Source organism: Limulus polyphemus, unplaced genomic scaffold (assembly GCF_000517525.1).
Source record: "Limulus polyphemus unplaced genomic scaffold, Limulus_polyphemus-2.1.2 Scaffold1424, whole genome shotgun sequence".
Taxonomy (NCBI): Eukaryota; Metazoa; Arthropoda; class Merostomata; order Xiphosura; family Limulidae; genus Limulus; species Limulus polyphemus.
The window spans coordinates 214,992-241,283 of NW_013667034.1; the positions used below are offsets into that span (position 1 = coordinate 214,992).

The following is a 26,292-nucleotide window of genomic DNA, read 5'->3' on the forward strand; positions in this document are numbered from 1 at the left end:
AAAACCTTGTCGAAACCTTGTACTTTTGCTGTTATGTTAAACTTATATTAAAGTTTTTCTTCATTACCCATTCAAGCCGTCTTCAGCCATTATTAGTCTCAAAGTGGGCTCCTCGTCACCGAAATATACAAAAATTATTTAATTAATCAGATAAATAAGAATATAATTTTTGAATACGAAATTTTTGATGTTTCAAAGTTTTTTATGCAGAAATTCATAAGTACTTGAGATTTTATATGCACATTGAATCTTTGCTTAATCCCACAATGGACATTTATCAACGAAAATGGCACACATATCAGCAATGGTATACTGAGAGGAAGTGAAACTCACTTCAATCATAAGTGCCAACCATAACTCGTTTTTTGACCTGGCTCTTTGGCTAGGGTTTTGTATCTTCCACAATCACCCTTTATAAGGCAGACTTATCAAGGACTGTTTGATATTCTAGACAAAAATTCTTTGAGTCCCCAGTACTCTCTGGCTTCCATTGACTTAAACTCTCATTCCAGTTCCCTAATAGGTATATTAAGGTATTAAGGTTGCATTACATGCCCTTTCTCAACACTCGTTGTGACCTCCCAGCAAACACATTTATGTAATATATACGTATTAATAACGTAGTGGTTGGTAGTGATTATGTAGCTAATTTATGTAACTGTTAAGTAAAAATGTGGACTACCAGAGACGTTGTTACTATATAGTAATATTGTATAATGGATCTACCAATATACAACTAACTTGGTATGTTAAAATACCAACATGGTGCACTCCTATTACCATTCTACTACATTGTAACTACCTTTCTGGCAACTTGATACTACCCTCCATTGGTTTCTACCTCTTCTTAGTGCCTTGTTTATACCTTTCAGCTCCACCCAGAATACTTTCAATATATTCATTTGCCAAAATAAGTGAAAGGTAATATCATTTATTAAATATCATTTGCACAACATTACAAATTACAAAAAACCAATTTACATTTTTTTTTGATACCACATTACAAAAACAAATTATACATTTTTTGATACCACATTACAAAAACAAATTATACATTTTATGATACCACATTATAAAAACAAATTTTACATTTTTTCTTCTGTATAATTCTAATATTGTCTCTATTCATCTGAACTGTATTGCTGTGGGTGTCCTGGGAGATTTCAAAGCAGTTCGTGCTTATAAATATAAAAGACCAATTCAATTTGACAGACCATTACAGGTATCAATAAAATCACAAATCAAAAGGTCTGAGATTTGTACTTTCATCTTTCTGCCAAGGACTATAATATTATTATATGCCAAAACAATGTTGATTAGATTAATCATTATATACACCTGTTATACAAATAAAGTTGCGCCTAAGTTTATGCCAAAAATGAATATTTTGTTTCATGCAATATGAAGCTTAGGCAAAATTGGTACATGGCTTAGCAGTGATGTCATTGTGTTCTCTATGTTACTATTGTCTTGAATGCATTTCAAATTTGGCTATATTATATTCTGTGTATTTTAATTGCTATATTTTATTGTGTATATTAGTTAACAGTTTTGACCAAAAGGAATGCATCTCTTTATTTGTCAATATATTTAACAGGTATCCACCACATTTGTTCGGTGCATTTGTAAGAGTTTCTGCCATTTGCAACTCAACCTCAGCATCCTGGCATTTGGGATGAATTTGTCTACACACCTTTATTGAATCATTAGAAAGTTTATTTTTGTAATTTACAATAACATTTTCAAATTTATCAAAGCTAGGATTTTACCTCTATAACAATGGAAAATTCATAAATTTAAGAAAATAACAGGACTTGTAAATGTGGTAATGAGGTCAAGTATGAGGTATTAAAGTACTTCACCTGATACAAACTTTGTATGTCATTTATATCTTTAAATAGTCTTGTTCGTTGATACCTAACTGACCCTTTCTGAATACTATTGTTTTCATTGCACAGTCAGTCTACTGATTGGGCTTATTTTCACAAAGCTCTGTAAAATGGATTTTTTTTTGTTAAATAATTACACGGATAGTTTTTACCATGTTTACAGTACCAAAATAATAATCGGTTAAAACTGAAAATATCCAAATATACATACTGATAATTATTCTGTAAAATGGCAGGTCTTGGAATCTTTGCTTGTTCTTCCTGCCCTTCATGTTGAAGCCGAACCACAGGCGGAAAGTCCCCAACTTCTTAAACATTCTTCATACTGAATCCCCAACATTGTTCCCTCCAAAGACACTCATGACAGCAACCTGAAAAATTATGTTACATCATTTGATCAGATGGTTGCTTGATTATATCTACAAATTGGCATGTATTTGATATATCTAAACTATTTATATGCATGATAATAAGTATCAATGAAAAAATAGCTATTCATTATAGGAATTAATAGTTTTTTTCTCTGGCCTGGGTTTTCTGATAGCTTGGTACAGATTTGGTCCAGGTCTTCCCATGTATCCATTGGTTCCTCCAACATGTCCTCCAATACTTTATGTACCTTTTATGCCTTGGCTTGTGAAACCACTCTCTCTTTATCCGGCAACTTATTGGAGAATTTCTGTGTGCTTTTTTTTTTTATGGTTGGCAATGATTTCATCCAGCCTCATTAGGACTTGCCACTGGTAATCTAAAGGAAAAATGCAGAACAAGGAACAGTAACTGCCTAATTAACATAATATTGTGTGTATATGAAAGCAGTGCAGCCTTTAACTGGTGATTTGGTCACCCCAAGCCACCAAAAATTGAGCTGGGCTACTAAACCTGATAACTTGGTGCCACAACTTTTAATTGCATTATACGGAAGTTTATTTTATTGAGCTGACAATCTGAATGTTGGGCAACTATGTATGAGTATTGAAACCTTAAAAATATTAGTGTAAAGCAATAATCATTTTATATTGATGTGTGCTGATTTATTTTTATAAAGCTTTGAGAATTTTTCTTTAATTGGTTCAATAAGGGTTTGTTTGGTTAAAAGGTCTAGTAGTAAAAGGTCTTTAGTATTTTACTCACTGTCCGTTCATTATCCCCCATTGTTGTGGTTATAAGCTGTGTCATAAATTATGCTTCTGAAAAAAAAAAACAATCACATGAAAGATCAACACCATATTATTAGTATTGATAGATATTAATGTTGTTTATTGTGGAAACCCACTTATCCAAGTAATAGTAGGCCTATTTATAATATATGTAATGTAAGGCTTAACTGAAACACTACTTGGTAAATTTTATTTTGCTGTTGACTACAATTCAATGTTATAAAATTTCTGAATTAAACTATTTTGCTGTTATATCACAGAAGTTATCAAAAAATAAGGAATAAAAAACCAAACCTTTCTAATAAATCAACATGAATATTGAGCATTGAACATGAACACCATCACTAACTATAATAGGCTTATTCCCTCTGACTCTGTTTAGAATGCTTTCACGATCCTTGTTTTTTAGTTAGTGATTTTTTAAACTTTCCATAAGCTCTATATGGATGTTAGTAAGCAAATTTTCTCATTACGTACCTTTCGATGATGAAGTATTTTGGAGATTTAAAGCTGCTGATTCAAGAATGCTGGACAGTTGAGATCTACTTATTCAAACTCAGTGTAACAAAGCTATATGTGTCATTCGTGAAGTTTTGCACTTATTCAACTTACAAAAAAATATATCAAATTACATCAAATATAAGCAAATAAATTAGAATTAATTTTCCTTTGATATTTTTAAATGGAAATAATATTTTACGTGATATACAATATTTTTATTTGAATGTGACATTAAATATATGAAGCTATTTAAACACCAAAAAGAAATACTACATGTAGAATACGTAATAGCCGATGAGTTACACTGCTAGGTGATTTACTCTTCTTCTTTTCGTGTGCAATATAATATTTTCATGTTACTGCTACTTAATAGCACTATATCTTTTAAAGTTACATTCTTACTACGTAGTGGCACAACGTTAGGAAGTTATGTTATTACTACATACTGTTTGGACATTAACAAACCACTACCATGCCACTACGTAGTACTATGTAGTAAATACGTGTGTTTGCAAGGTTTATTTTTTCATTGCTGCTAGCCTACAGGCATTGCCAGTCGGAGTGGTTTACACTGATTTTCCACATTGCTTTATCATTCTACCTATGTCCTCAGACCAGTTCTTCTTCCCTAAGACACAGACAGGGAAGTAGATAAATCCTTTTCACCGATTCCTCTGATCACTATTTCTCACTTTTATGACCAATCAGATTTCGATCGTTTGTTATGTCCAGTGAGGGTTTGGAAGGTTTTGTTCAACCAACTAATGCTAGAGATGCTAGACAATGACTTTTTATTCATTGAGATCATTCAGTTTCCCAGGATTTATCCCCGGGTTACATAGATAAGGTAGGTACAAATTTCATCCATAATACCTATTCTGAGCTCTCTTTGATTGTGAATAGTCTTCTGTGAGTCATGTCTAATCAGATTCATCACATTTCTATGTCCTTAGAGGTCCAGCTGAATTTCCCACTGGAGGATGATATGTGGACCTTCCCCAATACTTTTATCTCACATTATTTGCAGGATCTGACAGTATCTTCATTTGAAGGTTTTCGACTACCCCTCTAGCTATCTTAACCATTTCCACTGGATTATACAGAGGGGGGGTGTATTTTCATTGCTACACATATCTCTGCTTTACCTTTCAGGGTCCCTTACCTCATTTTCACAGGATCCCACTCTTTTGCAAGTGTTGTTCAGGCAGGTGTACTGTTATCAAACCAATTCCACACTAGCAATCACTAACTCAATATACTTTATCTAGGTTCAACAGGCTCTGTAGAAATGAGGTGTTCCACAAGACCACCGAGAGGTTGACTGGATGTTATTACTGTACTATCCTGGACCGCCACTCATGGACTATAATGAGTAAAGCATAAGGGGATCCTTCCCATCCCTGTCAATGTTGGATTGAATAAATTTTGGATTTATTGATACAGTAGTGTGTAATTGTGTTGGTAACTTTGAATGTAAAGTATACCATAAGAAAAAGTTTACTGGCCTTTATTTTAATTTTATAAGTTATATATCATCTGTGTTTAAAGAAAACCTGGTGAAGATTTTATTTCATTGTGCTTATAAAATCTGAGGTACTGAATTTTTGCATGAATAACTTTGGAACATCAGAAATTTTCTATTCAATAATGACTTTTCTATTTATCTTATTGATCAAATAATTCATGATTATTTGAATAAACAGGACTCTAGAACTAGCAGTTTTAGAAGTTCCTAAGTATCCTACATATGCACCCTACTTTATAAAATATATCTGAAAAACCAATGCAGCTGATATCCAGTTTTAAAAACATATTGCAGATGGTGGGGAAACAGGGATCATATTTTTTTATAGAAAACATCAGTTGTAGTCCATCAGTTTACTTTTCCTACTTACAAACAAGATTACATTGGTTCTGTGATAATAAAGCTACAGACACAAATGACAGAACATGCAAATTTAATAATGTTAAATAAATCAAGTGTCTTGGAGCATGCCCTAGGTGAGTGTGATGTTATTGTCCAAATTATTTTAAGATCTTAGTAAAGACCAGTGATGAACAAAGTCTACTGATTTATAAGTTGAGGCCAAAACTCAATCATGTTAGCTCATTTTATAAATTGTTGCTTTTCTTATAATTTCAAAGAAAATGGTCATCAACTATATTATCTTTGCAATGGCCTTTAACCTTTCTTAAAGTATATTTGATTGGTATACTTATTTTCTAATTTTGAAAAATTTGCTTCTTTTTAAATTTTAAGATTACTTAGGGAGGTAACCATTATTAATGTGTCATTTATATTTTTCATTTAAGGGCCACCAATTTATCTGTGAATGAAGCCTAGCAAGAATGTCTGTTAACATATGTATTTAAATTCAGTGATATTTTTGTAAGAACGAAATTAACCAAAATTGTACAAGTATCACCTACATACATTTAATAATACAATGATTTAAAAGACTGTGGACAATCAAACAAACATTGTTTTTCAGGGGAAATAAATATTAGTCAGAGAGGGATCCAATCTAGAACCCAGTACTGTTACCAATTGCATTTCCTTCCTATATTTGATTTGTGTAATCAATGAATAAAGGAGTAGAACACATGTTGACTAGCCGACTGATAACAGTTGAACTTTGAACTCTAGGTGGAAGACAAGTGTACCAAGCTAGAAGCAGAGCTAACTTCCCTTGACCAGAAGATGCAAGATGAGACCAACAAAATTCAATCCCGACTTCAGGAGGCTAGTCCTACCTACTGGGGAGCCATTGAACAACTGTTAGCCTTAGCACCATCCAGACTAGATGAAATTAAAAGTTACAGAATCCCTCCACCTGCTGTGGCTCGTGTGGTAGAAGCTTTGTGTTTACTCTTTGGCCGTCCTCAGAGGTGGTAGAGTTTTTAAATGTGATAGAAATATGTGATTATAAAGGGAAGATCTAACTGTACCATTTCTTATAATCAAGCAGTAAGATTTTCACAATAAGACGTAATGTTTGTGAGTTTTCAGAAAAAGTTAAAAACACAGAACTTCTAACAGAAAATTAGATAATTAATTTTCTTTATTAAATAATTGACAGTTCTTGATTTTTGTATTCACTGCAGTGTCCTATCCATTTCAATTAAAATTTAGCAAAAGCATATTTTAAGAGCTTTAAGTACCCGAGAGATTTCTGCAAACATAATTTTCTAGCACCCGGAGTGTGGCCTCCATATTTATCACGATGTAGCATTTATGGTGGTCCACTTTTAATCCTATTTTTCTTTTGAGAAATTTTTTTTAATGTTACAAAGCAGCATAAAAATTATTTATAAATCATGTTATTTAAATTATGCTTATTTCTTCATCCATGATAAATATCAAGAACTATAGTATGGCATGCAACTGGTAAGTGAGATAGAGATAAGGCTAGCTTGCCTAATCAGGTCATGTACAAATAATTTGCAGTGAGTTATGACTTACAGATTTGTGTGAGTTAAATGAAGAGAGAAAAACTATGTGATAGAAGCAAAATATTTATTATATCAGTTGGGCTCAATTTCATTTAAGCCACAATCAGTTGCAATCATTATGCTCATAGATATTACTTCAATTCAATACATGTATCTTTATCCATCCATTTAAATCAGTAATGTTTAAAACATTCATCTCTTTACTAGCTAGCTATTACTTTCTCCTTCTTTACTTTCACATGTAACAATTAAACACTTGCTGTCTATAAAGATGTTAAGAATACTTCATTGTCATTTTGATAGATGAAGAAAGTTGAGCTGCTTTTTCTCTAGTTGACTGTTTTAGTTATTCCTGTTGCTTCCTTGACTGAGTATGCTTGCTTGACACCATCTTATGTAGTATGTAGGTTACCATAGCAATAAGGCAATTTTCATTCATCATGCATACACTCTAATCCCCTTAAACCCATGCTGTTATGTACACCTTGTGAGCTCTTGGTTAAGCATGATTTCTTTCCCTAATTGTCTCCAGCAGGGATTAAGTTTTAATTTCATTCAGCTTTCTATGGTTCTATTTATCTCAATAGACATCCACACTCGTAGAGATTAATGAGGTAACTTAAGTTGTTAACCTTGTTTCATGCTCTTTATGGCTATTTGTCTGTAAAGTCCAGCCATGTTCTATTAAAGAAGTGATTTCACTTGGTAGTGACAATCAACACTTTTGTTTTGATAATGTTATTGCATATTGTGAGATAGCTTTGTTCTATGGAAACTCCATCCCATTTCTAATGAGCAACACAGCAACACATGAATAAACAAACAAGTTTTTATTCCATGTAAATAATAACTACCCTATTCATAGGCATAGTCAACTGGTTTGATTTCATTTGATCTAGTTAGTTAGAATGCATTCACTCTCTCATAAAATGCTCTTTCTTATGGAAAATTTAATGTTTATACATTTTTCTTACTTTACTATTCAAGCTGTGCTATTTATTCTTCTACTTAAATGTTTATTTATTAAGTTATTAGATTTTCCAATTCAATGCTCTACTTGTTTCAGGTATTTATTAATGATGGATTTTTGATTATTGGCAATATGATTTTCCTTTGTAGTTTCAGTTTTTTTGTTTACTCAGCTGAAAATATAAACTAACTTTCCTGAATACCAAGTTCTGTAACTTGGTTTAAATGTAATTATGTGATTGTCAGGGATAAAGTTTGGCACAGGCTCAATCAGACTTTACAAAAGAATACCTGTGATGTTGTTTAAAACTAGTGAGGTTGGTGCAAGAATTATTGATGTATGAAAATTTATTGAAGAAAGATATTTTATTTATTTTATAATTTTTTAGACATCCTACATAGGATCAGTGATTAGGATGTTATTACTTTATATTTAAAGCCGATTTGGCCAATACAAATTTGGTTTTAAGACAGTTTTATCATTTGAAATATAATAGTTTACCTGAAAGATCTCAATTCTATAAGTTGTGGTTTTTTGGGGGAAACTGAAGGTATTTTATTTCTAAGTAGTCAATTATAGCTGTTGTTTACAAGAAACAGTAGCACATTTTTTATCACATTTAAAAAATTTCTTATCCAGACACATTAATATTATCTTCTGAATAAAGGTAGGGAATTTTGAAATTGATAGATTTTCATTTAATTTTACTTGCAGAAAGTTTTGTATATAATACAACTACAGTCAAACATCTAATTTCTAAGTGTTTTATTTAGATTTTGTAATGTTGGGCTAGAGACTAAACTCCTATCATAATCATTATAAAAGATGCATTTTTCAACTTTATTTTAAAGACACACGAAGTACAAACAATGAAATGTTTTTAATATATCTTTTAGATGGGAAAGTGGAAGACACCTCTTAGTTTCAGACAATTTTACCTCCAAGCTTGAGTACTTTGATGTGGAATCAATATCTGAGAGTACCTTCAACCAGCTCAAAAATTACATCAGTGACCCCAATTTTACTCCCTCTGTAATAGCAGCTGCCAGTGAACCTGCTGCTTCTTTATGCACTTGGATTCATGCTGTTTACACTTACCTTACTGTAAAGGTATTTTCAAATACTAAATTGCTTTAAATTTTTAATTGTTTTTCTTATTTTATAAAAGCATCATTTATGTAAACTGATATCTATTTCATTGTGTTGTTGTATTTATATTATTTGTACCAGTTACCTACTTGTAGAAGTCAAATTTTTTATTGATCCAAGTTTAAAGTTACCTAATTGCATAGGTAAACACAACATTGCAATGTATTATCCTGAATCCATTATTATTGTTGTGTTTAGTTGCCTAACTACTAACCAGGCTACTGATCATGACTACAGTTGGTGTCTGTTCACCATGACCGTATAATAAATACTGAATCTGTGATAGTTAAACATAACTTGAAGTAAAAGTCAGACTTAAATTCATATTAATTTGGGTTCTTGTTGTTTACACCAGCTTATATAATTGTGAATCCATGATGTTTAAACGTAATTGAAAGTAAACATCAGATCAAAATTCGTAGTCTTGAGTACATATTGTTTAAACCTGTCTATAATCATGTATTCATGATGTTTAAATATAATTGGAAGTAAACATCAGATCACAGTTCATAAGCTTGAGTTCATTTTGTTTACATCTGCATATATATATCCATGATGTTTAAAAGACAAAGTTTATAGATGATGAGTATTTGAAAGTTATTGTTCAAATGCACAGTCTACATGGTGAACTAGCAGGTCACACATTTGAAAAATAACTCTCAACTATATTCATTATACATAAACTTTCTTAAAACTCTAAAAGCAAGAACTTCATTATATTCTTGAATGAGGTCTTGCAAACCAGTATAACTGCACTTCTTCATTTTATTCTTGCAGGCCACAGTTAAGCTGTATGTTCTACCATTTAACTAAGATTTTGTGACTAATTGTAAACTACCTTTAATATTTTCAATTATGCTATCAGTTTTAAATCAGTTCAAAATAGAAAGTACAAACTATAAGCTCATTTTCCATACGAAGATTCATATAACTTGTGTATTAAATGTAATTTAATTCTTTCTGATCAGCAAACTCTAAGACCCCTCTATACAAACAAAGCTAAGGTACAGAGGGATATAAATATTCTAAAAGAAGAACTAACCAAGGAGCGAGCTACTTGTGAGGCACTTGAAAATGAGCTGAACACTAAGAAACAAAATTTACAAACAGCAGAAGCTTCAAGAAATAAAGTTAGTGAACAGATAGCTACTCAGGAAAAGCACTTAGCCCTGATTTGTAAAGTAATCCAAGAGATGAACTGGGTTATTGGACAATGGGAACGTGCAGTCAGTCAAGGGAAACACTGGATTCACACAGCTCATGGTGATGCCCTGTTGACTGCCTCAGTGTTAACATACATGGGGTCACTTGGAGACAGCAAAAAGTCTGATCTCTATATACGCTGTAGATCAATTCTCGGCTGTACTGAACAAAGCATGACAGAAGACGTTCAACAACACTCAATGCAACAGATTTTAAAGTACCAGTTACCTTCTTATTATCCTATCACTTATGATGATCACACAGAATTGGTAGAAGAGGAAGAATGTGTTGTTACTAGAAGTGATTTCAGTCCTTACCTTTTCATCCTTCAAAGGAAAGTGCAGGGACTCCCAGCTGATCCACAAACCCTTGAAAAATTTGCAATTTTAAAAAAACATATAATTAGTAAATATTTTGCTTGTTTATTGATACATGATCCAGAAGATATAGCAGTGAAGTGGATTGAAATGATCCTGGAATATGATTTAAGCGATCAGAAGACATCTAATACCAAGCTGACTTCAGATGCTCCAAAAGTATTTGAATACAAAAAAAATAAAGAACCAGATAGCATACTTGTACTGTATGGTGAAGATTCTGAACTGGAATACAAGTTGAAATCAGCAGATTCTACAAACATTCCATTGATGGTAAAAGATTTTGATCTTTGTCCTGGATTGCCATCATGGTTATTAGCCAGAACTAAAGAATTCCAAAGCTCCTCTGAAAAGTTACCAGTGTTTCTTGTCTCAGGGCTTCCCCTCTATGAATTAGGTAAGTTATTTAGTCTGTTAGTTTCATGCAAACAGAACAAGAATGTAAAACATTTAGAAATGTTATAACTATTACATAAATTAATTTCACAAAACAAAAATCAGGTACCTAGCATAAAGTATACACATTTGGAAAGCTTGCTTTACACACTGCTACATAGTAAACAGTGCTTGTGATACTGTATAAATATCAATATATAATCTGTATACTTTGATGTATAAAAGGTATTCCTTTAGAATTATTTAGTACCTTCATCTGGTTATTGAATTCCTAAGTTATATAAACAAATTCTAAAAAAATGTAATTTATTGTTTTCAGCTTGTTATTTTATACCCAACACCGATGTGTAGTTCTAATACATTTAAGTTATTGTCTGGTTATTTTATAGCCATGATGTGCTTTTTAAAACTGTGTTTCATGCTCCATTGTTTCTCTGTTTTTATTCATCCACTCATATGTATTGTCATGATGATTAGAATGGATCAAGTCTTAAAGCAGGAAGGTTTAATTTAAGTCTCATGAACATTTAAATAATTTTTCACATTTATTAGGAACTCTTTCCCTCATTTATGACACATGTCTAATTAATATTAAATGAAATGATTCCTAAAATATGTGAAGCAGTTATAGAAGAGATCAAGTAAATGTTTATGATATCTCAAATGAGCAGTGTTCCTAACTTTGACTATGAGACCTATATAACCCAAAGAGCTGCATAATATTGTTTATAACTCTCACTGCTCTAACTGATCATATATTTTATATTAATGGTTTATTTTACATTGAAAACATTTTTGTATCCAGTTAAAAGGTCTTTTCTGTTGGAGAAAATGCCACTTCTTGACCTATCTTTGACACATGAAGGCTTAGTTGCGAGCATAACTCAAGAAATTGTGGCTCTTGAGAAACCAAGACTTTTATCTATGGAAAGGTAAACACATATTGCAAAGTTTTGTTATAACAAAGACATTTTATTGAGCTTTAACCTTCCATTGTACCATTCAATATGACACTTGGTAAAAAAATATATTTCTAAGTAAGACATAACTCAGAAATGTTTGTAAGAAACATGTGCAGTATAATGATTTGTTTTTCAGGTAATAAGTAATCTTCTGGAACATGCACATCCATAAATAAATCAAATAAGTTGCCAACTTAAATATTTTGAAGACTAGAGTAAGAATAAGAAAGACTATTACAAATGTATATCTTATTCTACTAAAAAGAAGTGAGAACAAAACAAGCTAGTTAGGTGATAGTTCTAAAGCTATTGTAAAAAGCATTGAATATCATAGATTGAAAGTATTTGTCTCATAACTGTACTGTGGGTAAAATAGTGGAATGGAAAAGATTATTCAGAAAGTTTCTATGTGAACAGAAATTCTGTTTGATGACTGATATATGAGTATCTTAATTCTGAAAACTTGTTGTATTGTGTGTGTGTGAAATATTTCAACATATCTGTTCAAGCAGTTAAACACAGATTATGATTAATTTTGGTGAGTAGTTTGTGGTATTGGTGTTCTTACCCACATTTTTAGTATATACAGGTACACATTTCATTGATCATTGCCCCAAGAAATGTATTATTCACAAAAAAAATATCGGGAAAAAATTTCAAATATTTAGTAATCAACTGTAATATTGTAGTGTTTCTAATCTAATAACCATGTAATTGTTTGTAACTTTAGAGCATTTTATCGTGATGACCTCTGCCACAGACAAAACTTAGAGATGCTTCAAACTCAGTTGTGGCAGGAGCTGATGGAAAAAGGCAAAAATTTAGTTGAGCTGGAAAGTGGCAAAACTATTGTAAGTAACAGTCGAGAAGCAGCAGAAAACTCCGCAAGACTGCTGGATGAAACAAGTGCATTGTTCCAGAAACTTGATCAGGATAAGGCACCTTTTGTGGCAGTTAGCAGTTGCATAGCTGTGATGTACAAAGTTTTAGAAGAGACTCCATTAACTAGAGGACTTCCATTTTCTAAGATAATTTCAGTGTTGCTGGAAAACAGCAAACAAAAGTTTGAAAATGGAAGTGAAGGTATGGTATTGATATGCCTTATAGCTACATAGTTTATAGGACACATTAGGAATTCCCTAAATAACTGAAGTAAAGTAAAGTTAACAAGTGTACAGATATATAATATTCAGAAAAAGTAGTCTAAATGAAGAGTTTGTTATGGTTTGATTACATTTATGAAACTCAAACGAAAGATAAAGTTTTAAGAATTTCTTATAAAAATACAATTCTCAAAGGATTTTATAAATAGTACCATGTAAAAATTTCATACAGTAGCGTGATATTAAGATAACTAGAATAAGAATATGGATTAGAAGTTTTTGTAGTTAATCAACCTTTAAAAAGTGATGTGAACTCAATGTTAAACTTTCTGCATTTTGAAAAAAATGAGAGAATTAGAGTGATGATACTTTGTAGAAATACCATTTAGTTAAGAATCTTTAAAGGACATGAGTGATTTGATATAGAAATTTCTACTTTTTGCAGAACAGAGTAATAACGTTTTTAAAAAATGTATAAATTCTTAGAAGTAATTCTCCAGCCACTTGATTGATACTGGGAGAAGTTACTTTTAATCTTAGTATCTTAACCCTTTGAGTGCATAACTAAATTTCAGGTGGGTTCTCAAAAAGTGTAAGTTATCCACTAACAAATGAAATGTAGAATTTGACTTTTTTTAGTATGTTTTCAATATCAAAATCCACTAGTTGCACTTTTACTCAGTGATCTAAGCACGAACAGTACTGAAGCAGGAAATTCAAGGACATGTGAGTATCCCAATTGTCACACTATGAGGGAAAGCTTGTGACACTGTGGGATAAATCCACTTGTCTCACCAAACGGCTGTAGATGTCTAGTTGGATAAACTTGTTTATAGTATCCAAAGAGTTAACATGAAGGCAGTATCCAGAATATGAAGTCACTGCTGTTAGGTTAAAGTCCTAGCTGTTTAACTCTTAAAACATTGTTTCTAGTTTAAATACCCCTGATAAATCTGGAAAGGCAACAAAATGTCCATCAAATGTGGCCACACCCACAATGTAGATAGATGATCTGACAAACAGCAAAAGCTTGTTCTAGTATAGAGATTTTGGTTTTAAATGGTAAAAAGTGGGTGTCATTGTGGTTTAAAAACAAAATCACTTTTTACTAAACAAAGGCTGTAAAATGTGTTTAAATGTTTTCTTTAACAGAAGTACAGGAATTATAAGTAACTTAGGAACATGAAGGATATGTAGAGTTTATTGGTACTATTAATTATATAAAGAGGAAGAATTTTAATCAATATAATAATTTAATGTTTTAATTTTTTTGACAAAACCCCCTGTTGTTCATCACTAAGTTTGAGGACGTATAACACTGAACTCTGGGATTCATTCATTGTGGTGGGCACTACATGCCTAGTGTGCAGTTTTGCTCTTAACAACATAAACAAAACAAAATAATTTTAAACAAAAAACCATTAAAATCACCAAATAACTTGTAAGCTTAAACTTTAGATCACAACATTACTAATATATTTTTACACTAATTTTTACAGATTTGTCAAAGTGTAAAGTAATCCTGTAAACACAGCTTTATAATATTAAACTCGGCTGTTTAGAAAAACCAATTTTAATACCTAAATCAAAAAAGATAAAAAGGATTTAGTTTTGTGTTCGTAAAAAAAGGAAAAATTAAAAGTTAAGTCTTGACAATTCAACTATGATGAAACATGGGATTTATATTTGCAAGCTACAAAGTAATGCTAGTGATCAAACAAATTCTACTAGCTATTGATTTGCCAATTTCTGTAATGATAACATTAAAATAAATCAGTCAACTTGTGGCTGATTTCAAGCTCATATCCATTCCAAACATCACAAATACAAACCATTAGGTAAAAAATTTAATTGAATATTGATGAATTTGAGATGTACAGTTAAGATAGATTTTGTTTGGCCATTAGTGTTTTCATATTCCTAAAAATTAAATCATGTTTTTTAGTTGGACAACTACTTTTTAAATTACTTTTTTATTTAGGGATTCAAAATGTTTATAGTGAAAAGAATTGTCGACTTCTAAACCTGTAAGAGTACAGGGAAGTTTTAAAATGTTTATTATTATTATTGTACAGCTATTGTTTATGGAAGGATTGTAAATTCTACTTAATAAAATTGCTTATTTGTGATTAAAAGTTCTAATGTTAGACACAATAGGTCTATTTGGACAGTTACTTTAAAGGGGGAAGTCATAAAAAAATACTACCCAGTGAATTTAGTGGTTATATATTATCATAAGCTCCATCACAAATAACTTTAGTACCTCTCTTAATATGTAACAAGTATTCTTCTAACATATATTCTCACTGTGAAGTATAACCATTATTAAAAATAGTTTGAAAGCTTAATTTCTCTAGTACTTTAAAAGTTTACAACTTGATGACTAATTTATTATGTTAGCATTGATATTGATTATCTGCACAGAACTATTTAAGTAATTGCTAGTTTAATCAGTAGAAAATAAAATAATTTAGTTAACTTAAGGAACCTTAATTATTCAACTTGTGGAACTTGCTACCAATAGTTTTATATTGTATTTGATGTTGATTTTCTGATAACTCAACAAAAACTGGCTTAAACAATCTTATGAAAATTTGTAATTTTTTTAGCAGTGATATGTTGACAATATTTTATAGCTTTTAAACATAAATTGTATTTGAAATCTTTAAATTGGCAGCAGTTGTTTATTAATATTTCTATTTTAAAATCTGCCTTTTCTGTTTTTAGGTTTAAACATTTTGGTTGTTTAAGAGCCTTATTTTTGCTATAAAAAAAACTATGTTCAAAGGGTTTTATTTTTAAATAAACTGTTGTGTTGCACAAAGTTTAGTTTAAGGAGAATGTTATTACTATATTGATAAACCAAACTCAAGTTAGTAGTTATTGGTTTAGATGATTTTGGTCAAGAAGCTGAAACATTAGTTTTTTTTTTGGAACTTTTTTTCTTATCACTAACAGCATTAAAAACTACCTGAATGAATATTACATCTCCCCTGTAATAAATCTAGATTTTCTTAAATTAGCTATTGTCCTTGCACTTTTTTTTTCATCTGAGTTGAAAGCCTTCAATTAGAGAAGTAGCCTAATCACAGTATTAGAAATAACTATAGAAAAAGTGAAAAAAATTTATATAAAATGCAAATATTATGGGATTGCTGCCCTTTTATTGTATGAAAATTAATTGAACCAGAGTACAGTCACACATTGATAGTTTAAGTGAGATTCATTATGTCAACTATTCAGACAGTACTTCACCAGTATAATGCCAATAAAAGTGGAGGTAATCATACTATTCCCAGCTGTAGTGTGGTGAATGCATTTGTGGCTTCCTGGACAGAAATTACAAATGACAAATGTGTAGAAATGAAGTTGTGGCAGATGAAGGTTACTACATGTGACAGAATGAGATAAATTTCACATTTTGATAGGAGCTGAATGGAAACCATGAAGAGGGTATGTGAAATAGTATTGTTGATAATAGAAGCTTTCAAGTTAGAAAGCCCAAACCCTTCAAAAGTGATGTTAAATAGATCAGGGTATGATCTCTATATGTCCATACTGGAAATTCCAGTAAAGTTTTGTCGGTTACCTATTTGTAAGTACAGGTGAGAATTTTACCTCCAGAACAGTAAAATATACATTAGCATGAAGTTGTCTCAATCACTGTATAGGTATTGAAAAACCAACGTTTAGGAGAGATAATAAAATCAAAAGGTTAAAAAAGAACATCAGACTTTAATCACAGGGATGAAAATAGCTGGAGAAGGATGTTCTTTACACATGAATCCAAACTTAAATTGTTTGGCAACAGTGAATGATAGTTTGGTTGATGACATAGATAAAAACAGTATCAAAGTCACTGCACAATATTTACAATGAAGCATACTGAGGACCATTACAAGTGTAGACTGCATCTCAAGCAGTCATGTTATACATCTATACTAAAGTGATGGCTTTATGACTGCTGACTGTTCAAACATATTATTATCCATTATGTCATTCCTTCAGTGAAATGATTTGTCAGGGTTCATCTTTGGCTTGGCATGCACAAATTCTTGAAAAGAGTATTATTAAGGCTTATGGGTTTATAAGGAAACTGAGAAGGTCAAATGGCAATCAAACAATGTGGTTGAATCATGGGATTGCTTATACAGAACGTTTGGAACAATATTTCACAATCATAAATTGACAATTATTGCAGCATAAAAACAAGACAAACTACTCTGTTTAAAGCAAATAGAAATAGTAGTTCATTGTGTTTGCCTACCCTTAAGAAAAGTAAAAACTTACTCCCCCTCCCCCCACTTATATTTCAGTAAATTATAGATTCTGCTCTTAGAACTCCAGTAAAGTGATGGCTTTCACTACTTCTGACAGGAACTCATTCCATAAGTCAATCACTACAAGGAAAAATTAAAACTTTCTTCACTGGAGCCTAGCCTATTTTTCCCAATTTTAAGACTTCTGTACTTTCATCCTATTACCTTCAGAATTGACCATTTAGTTGGAATTACTTGTTTGTGGCTGATATATGTATATTCCCCGTGAGTTTTCACAATGATTTCCAATAGTATCTTACAGTCTGTATTTCCATCAGTATCATTGTGTTTTGTTTTCTTCTCACATTAAGGTTATGGTAGTGTAATAGTGTATTTTAGCTAAATATATTATGTTATTTTAGTTTGTTTCTTATACAGAATTAGTACTGTGCTCATTTGTTCTTTAATGATTTGTCTGTTTAATCTGTGGGCATAGTTACAGTGGATTAACAGTTCTTTACCTTTCCACATATACAAACACACATGCACACGTTAAGGAGAATCCACAACTAAATGTAGGAAATTCATCTCATATTTTTCAACAATTGGAACTGTGATTGTGAACTTACCACCAGCAAATGTTAAAGATTTTAGTACCAACCAGTAAAGTGAACCATTAGCCTTACAACTAGAATGAAGATACTATGTAGAAATTTTGTAACTTTATTTATATATTTATGCCTCTGTCTTTTATTCAAATAATGTGGCCAGCTAAAAAATATAAACATTAACTCATTATAACAAGTTTTGAATAAATATTGAAATATTGATATATTCTGTAAAAGTCAGCTGGTGAATCTGATCATATATTATCATTATTTGCCACAAATAAGCATATATATTGTAGTATACAGTTTAAACTGTTACCTTAAATGTTGTTGCACATCAGTAAGAAAAATTTTATTTACAAAAGGTGTTGGATCTTCTCATAGTATCATGATTGAAAAATTACATTTCTTTTTTGTTTGTCATCACTTGACCAGTTAATGATATTAGCCGAAGCCAGATGCTGAAAGACAACTTCCTTCAATCCTTCTTGAGTTATCTAGCATCCTTTTTGCCCAGTTCTCAGTTGGAAAATTATCTGTACCAAGTTGCCATTGAACTAGCAAGAAGAAAGGGAACACTGAATGAGTCAGAGATAAGATTTCTTGAGAATGGAGTATTCGAAAATACAAAAATAAGTTGTGGAGTCGGACCCGATTGGATATCCTCTCAGGTGAAATATTTTCTTTTCATCTTTAGTCATAGTTGTAAAATTGCATTTTTTGTATCCATCTTAAGAAGATTAATAATTGTATTGCTTTTCTGTATGTCTCAGAAATCTATAATTAAAAGAATGGCAGTGTGTTTCAATGAAGTGGTTAAAACATTGTATTTAAGAAAGAAATTAAATCTGATGAGAGTGTGTTTTTTCTACTTTTTTTTGGGATTAGTTACAGTCTTAAAGCTAAAGGATTTTGGTCTACTTTAGTAAATGCTTTCTTCTAAAGTTATATATTCAATAGCTGTGGAAAAGTCTGTGTTTCCTGGAAAGAACCATAGATGTCTTCGAAGGACTACAAGCATCATTTACTTCACATTCACAGTTATGGTTAGAATACATGGAAAGCCCATTTTCTCTTTTTTTACCAGTACCTTCTCTTGACAATAACAGAGAACTAACACCCTTTCATCATTGTATCATAAGATTGGCCCTAAACCCCCAGGAGGTGAGGTGACATTCTTCTTATTTAAACATAAAATAATTATTATGATAATTAAGGACACTCTAAAATCTCCCTTGTTATTTTGAAAACATTAGAACAGTTAGTAAGGAAGTTTAGTTTTATTAGTCTTCATTAGGAACAGCTGGAGAATTTGGTGAATAATAAAAATAACTGTTGTATGTTATTTTCCACTATGATGCAAGTAAATTTTCGTGAGCTTATTTTGTAATTATTCATGTTTAGTTTTAAGTCAGTTTTCAGTGAATATATTGTGTTAGTAAGTATTCCTGTTTAGTGTCAAGTCTGTTTTCAGTGAGTACATTGTGTAAGTTTCCTGTTTAGTTTCAAGTCAGTTTTCAGTGAGTACATTGTGTAAGTTTCCTATTTAGTTTCAAGTCATTTTGCTATGAATACATTATATAAGTATTTCTGTTTAGTTTCAAGTCAGTTTTCAGTGAGTATATTGTGTAAGTATTCCAGTTTAGTTTCAAGTCAGTTTTCAGTGAGTACATTGTGTAAGTTTTTCTGTTTAGTTTCAAGTCAGTTTTCAGTGAATATATTATATAAGTATTTCTATTTAGTTTCAAGTCAGTTTTCAGTGAATATATTATATAAGTATTTCTGTTTAGTTTCAAGTCAGTTTTCAGTGAATATATTATATAAGTATTTCTGTTTAGTTTCAAGTCAGTTTTCAGTGAATATATTATATAAGTATTTCTGTTTAGTTTCAAGTCAGTTTTCAGTGAGTATATTGTGTAAGTATTCCTGTTTAGCTTCAAGTCAGTTTTCAATGAATATATTGTGTAAGTATTTCTGTTTAGTTTCAAGTCAGTTTTCATTGAATATATTGGGTAAGTATTCCTGTTTAGTTTCAAGCCAGTTTTCAGTGAATATATTGAGCAAGTAGTCTTGTTTAGTTGGTGAATATATATATAAATAAGACCTATTTGTTATCATAATCCAGTATGTTAATGTTTTTTTTTCATATATATAACATTTGATTCAATATTGAATATATTTTATTTATCAGCCACATATTAAAATGCCTAAGAAAGGAAAATGCCATTTTAACATTAAAAATGACTTTTTATTTTATTTTATTTAAAACTTAATTAACTGAAAACTAATTACAGAATCTGAATAAGAAATTTATGTAATGATATGATCAGTGTTTGTTTGCGGATCATTTAAAAAGCTACTTATACACTCAAAATAAATAAAGAATACTCTTTTGTGCTTGTTTATAGTATGGGTTAATTAACCTTTTTTTTTGCTCTACTGGTTCAGAGTCATGTTGTTAAATGGCAGTTGATTCGGTACACTCTTGGACCACTAATGATGCAGTTTGAGAATACCCCCTCGCAAGAGAAACTACAACTGATAATAGCTTCAGCCTATAGCAACTCAACAAAGTCAACTCCCTTCATGTGCTTCACTGACCAACAGTTTGTAATTGCATTCCCAGAAGCCACTGACAGTTTTGATTCTACACATCCAGCTTACCCCATTTTCACACTTGCTGCTCAGTTAAATATGAAGCATAAGGTCAGAGTATATGTCTGTGATAACACAGAAACAGCCAGCAAAACTCTAGTCAGCGTCCTTTTGCATTCCATTCAACAGGGTGAGTGGCTAGTCGTTCTTTGGCCAGAATCTGGATTTATGTGGACTCCAAAACTAGTTTGGACTCTTAGAAACATCCTGGATGATAAAGCACCTAGGTGTCATAGTGATTTCAGACTCTGGATAGTCTTGAACATTACAAACTGTTGCTATTTGCCAAGTGAGTATTGTCGATTATCATTATTATTATAATTCTTGTATATTGATTTTGAATTGTTTTTCAGACATAAATGATTTGCTTTTGGTTGTAGGTGATGAATTATATTCAAAAGAACCAACAGAACTATACTTTTATCTTCTATTACAGATTAGTTCCTGTTTTTAAGCAAAATATAAAGGATAATATTTTAAATGTTTTGCAATAAACATCAGTTTTTATAATACAAATCAACAATGTTATCAGATGATAAAATTTCTGTTGGAATTTATCATTCAGTCTTCTGAGCAGTATCACTCACCAATACTTTACATGAATACATAAAATATAATGAGTTTATAAAAAAAATATATATATATATATAAATTTAAAATTATCATATCCTAAAAATGTTTACTTCTTGGAGAAATACATTTACCAAACATAAATGGAGAATCATTATTTTTATTCAGAAAAGTTTGGTCGTATTACAGGATCTCTCAATCAGCATATCAAGCTTATTCCTAAATTTACCTACTTGTAGTCATCACCTGTTGTAGGACACTATTCATTGATCTTTAAAGTATCCTAGCTACTAATGTATTTCATGTATTCTTACAAGAGAGCAAGTAAGAGCAATTATTCTTTGAAAGAAAAGTGATATAGTTTTATAAGATTTTAAAACACCTGTACTATGTCCAAAATTTCCTGAAGAAGAAAACTTTTAACTCTCAATGTGCATCTGCTGAAATTTTGTTCTCCTTGTATTTTGATATGGGAATCTTATATCAAAGCATAGAAAATACATATATGGTATAGTTTCTCTGTAGTCCAAATGAGCTCCATGCTTTCTAATATCTTTTAATACAAATTTGCCAAAACGTACTTAGGACACTAAAATTTGGGTTTCGATACTCAAGGTGGGCAGATCACAGATGCCCATTCTGTAGCTTTGTGTTTAATTACAAACAAAGCCATAACATATGTCTATTTTTAAAAGATCTGTTCTTGTTCATAAATCTAAATTTATAAAAATGTAATGTATTTTATGCTGTGCTGTATGTTCTAATACATTGATTTATTTGTTAATTTAATTTTTCTTTTCATCATCTCATTCCTAAAAGTTTCTGTCAAGGTTATTACAATAAAGAAGGGGCTTGAAGTCCATTTCACACACACACACATGTTTAAAGTAACTTGTAAGTTTTTAGATTTTATATTGTAATGTTCATTATTTCAAATATGTCAGGTTTTTACATATGTGTGGATGGGCAGAAGTCTTTACAGTAGATGTCTGTGACTTGTTGGCAATAAATTTCAACAATAAATAAACAGTACACAATCCACTTCTTTTAAAATATTATATTAAAACAATTCAAATGTATATACAAAATGTTCATTGCATAGTTAATCACCACAGTTGTATTCAGAGCTTTAAATAATTGTCTTTTTTCCTCAAAAGTCCACACAGGTTTGTTCAATTACTTTAGAACACCACTGCCAACACAAATTCTTCTTCTCTACTCTGTTGTTACGTTACAATCTGCGATAATTTCACTATAGAATCGCCACTATACGCTCATATGGCTAAACTTACAAACATGCCTTCTAGATCTATCTATCTATTTAATGTTGTCTTATTTCCCTTACTTTCACTTTTTCTAACAAACTTGATCTCCTAAATATATATATATTGCCCGAATGAGGCCTAGAACTTTCTACAAACAGAAATACATTATGATTTAACAATACTCAATGAAACAATGAGGAAAACATAGGAGGTTCTAGTAACAAGATGCAACACTATAACAATCACCAACTAGTGAAATACACAATATATGATTTGTACACAGTTATATAAACAAACCTGCAATGAATTATCACTTCTAAAAACACTATAGTTAACTCTTACATTTTATAACTACCTAAATCATAACTCTTGTATCAAACAGTCATATATATATCTAACAATAAGCCCCTCTTCAAGAAAAATATTTACAATATTTTTCACACTCTATACAAAGACTGCTTTCAGTTCATATGCAAAGTCTCCTCATATAATCTGCACCAAAATTTGCAATTCCCTTTTTGGTCTCTCATCACATGGGACATCTAGTAGGGCTTCACCTTGACTGGATCACTGGTTATGGTCTCGATCTTGTGTTGCACAAGGTCTTTCTTGTATGGTATATCTGTGAAGACATCTGCATACTGGCACCTACTCTTGTAGGTCTTTCTTCTGCTTGCCAGTCAGTTCTTCACTTATGTTGATGCCCTTGTATGTATCATCTCTTCTGGTTCTGAATCTATAATGGCCACACCTGCAATGTTTGTCTGTGACTCAATAGCAGCACCTGTTAGGTCTTCTTTCCACTCATAGTACCTCTTCAACAGATTGGCATGATAGATCTTGGTCTTCCCTTCCACTTTCACCATGTAGTTCATTCTGTTGACCACTTCTTGTACTTCAAAAGGTACTTTCCATTGTAGGGTGAGTTTATTGTTGTCTTTTGGCACAGAACCAAGACCTTCTGTTTGACCTTGAAATGTCAATCCTTGGACTTCTTGTCATAGAAGTGCTTCTGACTGCCTTGAGCTGCATACAAACTTTTTCAAGCAAGTTGACAAGTGTCCTCCAGTCACTTTCTGAGGTCTAACACATACTAGTATGTTTTCTTCACTTCTGACTTTTCTTTTCATGTCCACAGTTCTTTCAATATCTGTATTGGACCTCATACTGTTCTTCTGTATAGTAACTCAAATAGTGAAGATCTTGTATTTGCTTGTGGGACTACTTGGTAAGCAAATAATACTGCTTGCAGGTACCTGTCACAGTCACATGGTCTCTCTTGGTATATCTTCTTTAGCCTGCTCTTTAAAACTTCATTAACTCTCTCACAAAATCCATTACATCTAGGATTGTATGAGTTGGTAAAGAGTTGCCTAGTACTGATGAGTCTGCACACCTCTTGAATCAGTTCAGGCGAACTGGGTCCCTCTGTCACTCAAGACTTCTTTTGAGAAGGCTACTCTGCAGAACACTTCCATAAGGGCTTTTACTCGCTCTGTCTCTATCTTTGCCAGTGTTATGGTTTCAGGATAATGTGTTGCAAAGTCAACTATTGTCAGCACGTACCAGTTGCCCTTGTCAGAAACAGGTGTTAGTGGTCCAATCTGCTGAATGCTCTTCTATGAGAGGCATATCACCCAGTGGCACCTTGGCTATTTTCCTTATAGGTATTGTCCTTTGGCAGATGTTACATGACCTGCAGAATCTAGTTACATCTCCAATGATTCCTGGCCAATGGCAATTGCTGGTGATTCTGTCTGCCATCTTCTTTGCTTTTAGTTGTCGTCCCACAATCGACTCGTGAGCCATCTTCATCACTTCAGTCTGGTATTCTGTTGGTACTATGATCTGTTTAACTTCCCCAGTAGAACTGCCTTGATAGATCTGGTACAAAACACTTTAAAATGTATGCTTATTACACTAAATTAAACACTACTATATACAAGCATAAAAACCTAAAAACCTATAGTGCATAAAAACCTAAAACTTGCAACAACTTTAGTTTCAGTTAGCACAAAAATGAGCGAGTCAACTGAATATTCAATTAGTGCATTAATTATTGAAACATGTATATAATCACCATGACTTTTAATGTCTGACAAGTTTTGATGGAAGGTAGAAAGTAATACTTTTTTTTATGCTAATAACTTTTAAGACACTGTATTTTGGTTTCCAGGGATTATAATTGAAAAAAGCATCAAGTTCAAATTGATATGATTCCCTACACCAAGTTGAAAGATGTCTGCTTTCCAAGTAAGAATAATGGAATATCACACTACATATTGAAAAGAAAAGTCCACATGGCAAGTAAAAAATAAAATAATGTTTTACTACAAGTTAAAAAGTACATTTAGACAGTGTTTGTAATATATTAAATGATGGAATCAAATATCTTTTATGAAAAAGGGAGAAATATGTGTGTTATGTTTTGAATAGAAAGACAATGCATTTTGGTCTCCTTGTCTTTGTGTTATGTTGTAACACTACCTCAACAATATGGCAGATTCTATGACAGTATTTTTTTACATGAGCTTCCTTTTTGTTGCTTTGATCTGATGGGTGTACTAACTAAAGATGCTGTTTAAGCATAAAATTTTTAAAGTGTATTTAGATAAGTATTAAAGCTAATTTATAAATATCACTGATTGGAAACTGTTTCTGAAATATTTTAAGAGAGAAAAATTTTAAAACTTTTGTAAATGGATAGTTGTTATAATGGCAAGGAACATAATGATTTGTAAGGTTGCATATGGTGATAATACTAGTGAACTTTAAGAAAAAATGTCTTTTGTAAAATTGTGATAGTTTCTAGAATTGCTTTATAATTTAAAGTTGGTTGATGAAAGCATAGCAGAGTAAATTATCTTTAGAGCTGATAGAGATTAAAAACTTTATGTAGATAACTTGAAATTTTTTAGACTTATAGTTCTATTAGCATTGTTAGTATGAAAACATTTAATGGGAATTTAAAAAATAAAAGTAGGTCAACAATTAATGTGACCTCGTTCAGTTTTTAACTTTTTTTATATTAATTATACTAATCTTAACAACAAGTATTAAATAATCAGTATTAATATGAGATCCCTACTACTATAACAAGCAACTTATGCAATATTTCATTACCTTTCCTACTTATGTATTATGTTTTGTTAATTAATTTGTTGTTATAATGGTTTTGTAATGAATGAGATTATTCATTTAGTGGAAATAACATGCCATTCAACCAGTAGCTTCTCTGCAAGTCCTGTGATTGGTTAAAACAAGTAATTTTGTAGTTCCCCAATCTTTTCATATGAGGTGTTTACTTTATAAAAGTTCATGAGAAATTTCTAGAAAAACATGAAAGCGTAACATACACATTTGCAAGCTTTGTATCTGTGTTAGTGAGTGAATAGATAATCACATCTTGCAAACCATGAACTGTTGTAAAGCCTTTACCCACTTACAAAATCATGACCAAATCAAAACCCCTTGCATTTTTTCCTTAAGTAACAAAAATATTTTATAACCTATTAGAGAACTGTCTTAGTAAAAGTACTTAACCTTTTAATCTTTTATGACAAACTTGAACCAATTTTAGTTATTACTGAAACTTAAACAAGAGCATGAATCTATTATTGTTGTTTTATTGTATTTCTAAGCTTTTGGGTGAAAGTTATACCAGTATTCAAATAAATCTCAACAACTTCAGTTAATCATATTAAATGTGGCCACATTAAGTACTGAGTTTTGCTTTTATGTATTGGTGAATGAGACCAGATTGTTCAATGAG

The 26,292-nt window shown here is 31.4% G+C and overlaps 1 protein-coding gene across 1 annotated transcript in view; it reads left to right on the forward strand.

The window, feature by feature from the left end:
• The window catches only part of LOC111086779 (dynein heavy chain 1, axonemal-like), a 49,639-nt gene extending 23,381 nt beyond the window's left edge, over positions 1–26,258 (forward strand). The window contains exons 6-14 of the mRNA XM_022391014.1: positions 6,198–6,439; positions 8,870–9,083; positions 10,091–11,099; positions 11,904–12,030; positions 12,791–13,143; positions 18,466–18,701; positions 18,991–19,194; positions 20,479–20,974; positions 24,697–26,258. Coding sequence (XP_022246722.1) covers positions 6,198–6,439; positions 8,870–9,083; positions 10,091–11,099; positions 11,904–12,030; positions 12,791–13,143; positions 18,466–18,701; positions 18,991–19,194; positions 20,479–20,974; positions 24,697–24,737 — 2,922 coding nt within the window. The 3' untranslated portion in view covers positions 24,738–26,258. The remainder of the gene's footprint in view (positions 1–6,197; positions 6,440–8,869; positions 9,084–10,090; positions 11,100–11,903; positions 12,031–12,790; positions 13,144–18,465; positions 18,702–18,990; positions 19,195–20,478; positions 20,975–24,696) is intronic.
• The last annotated feature ends 34 nt before the right edge of the window (positions 26,259–26,292 follow it).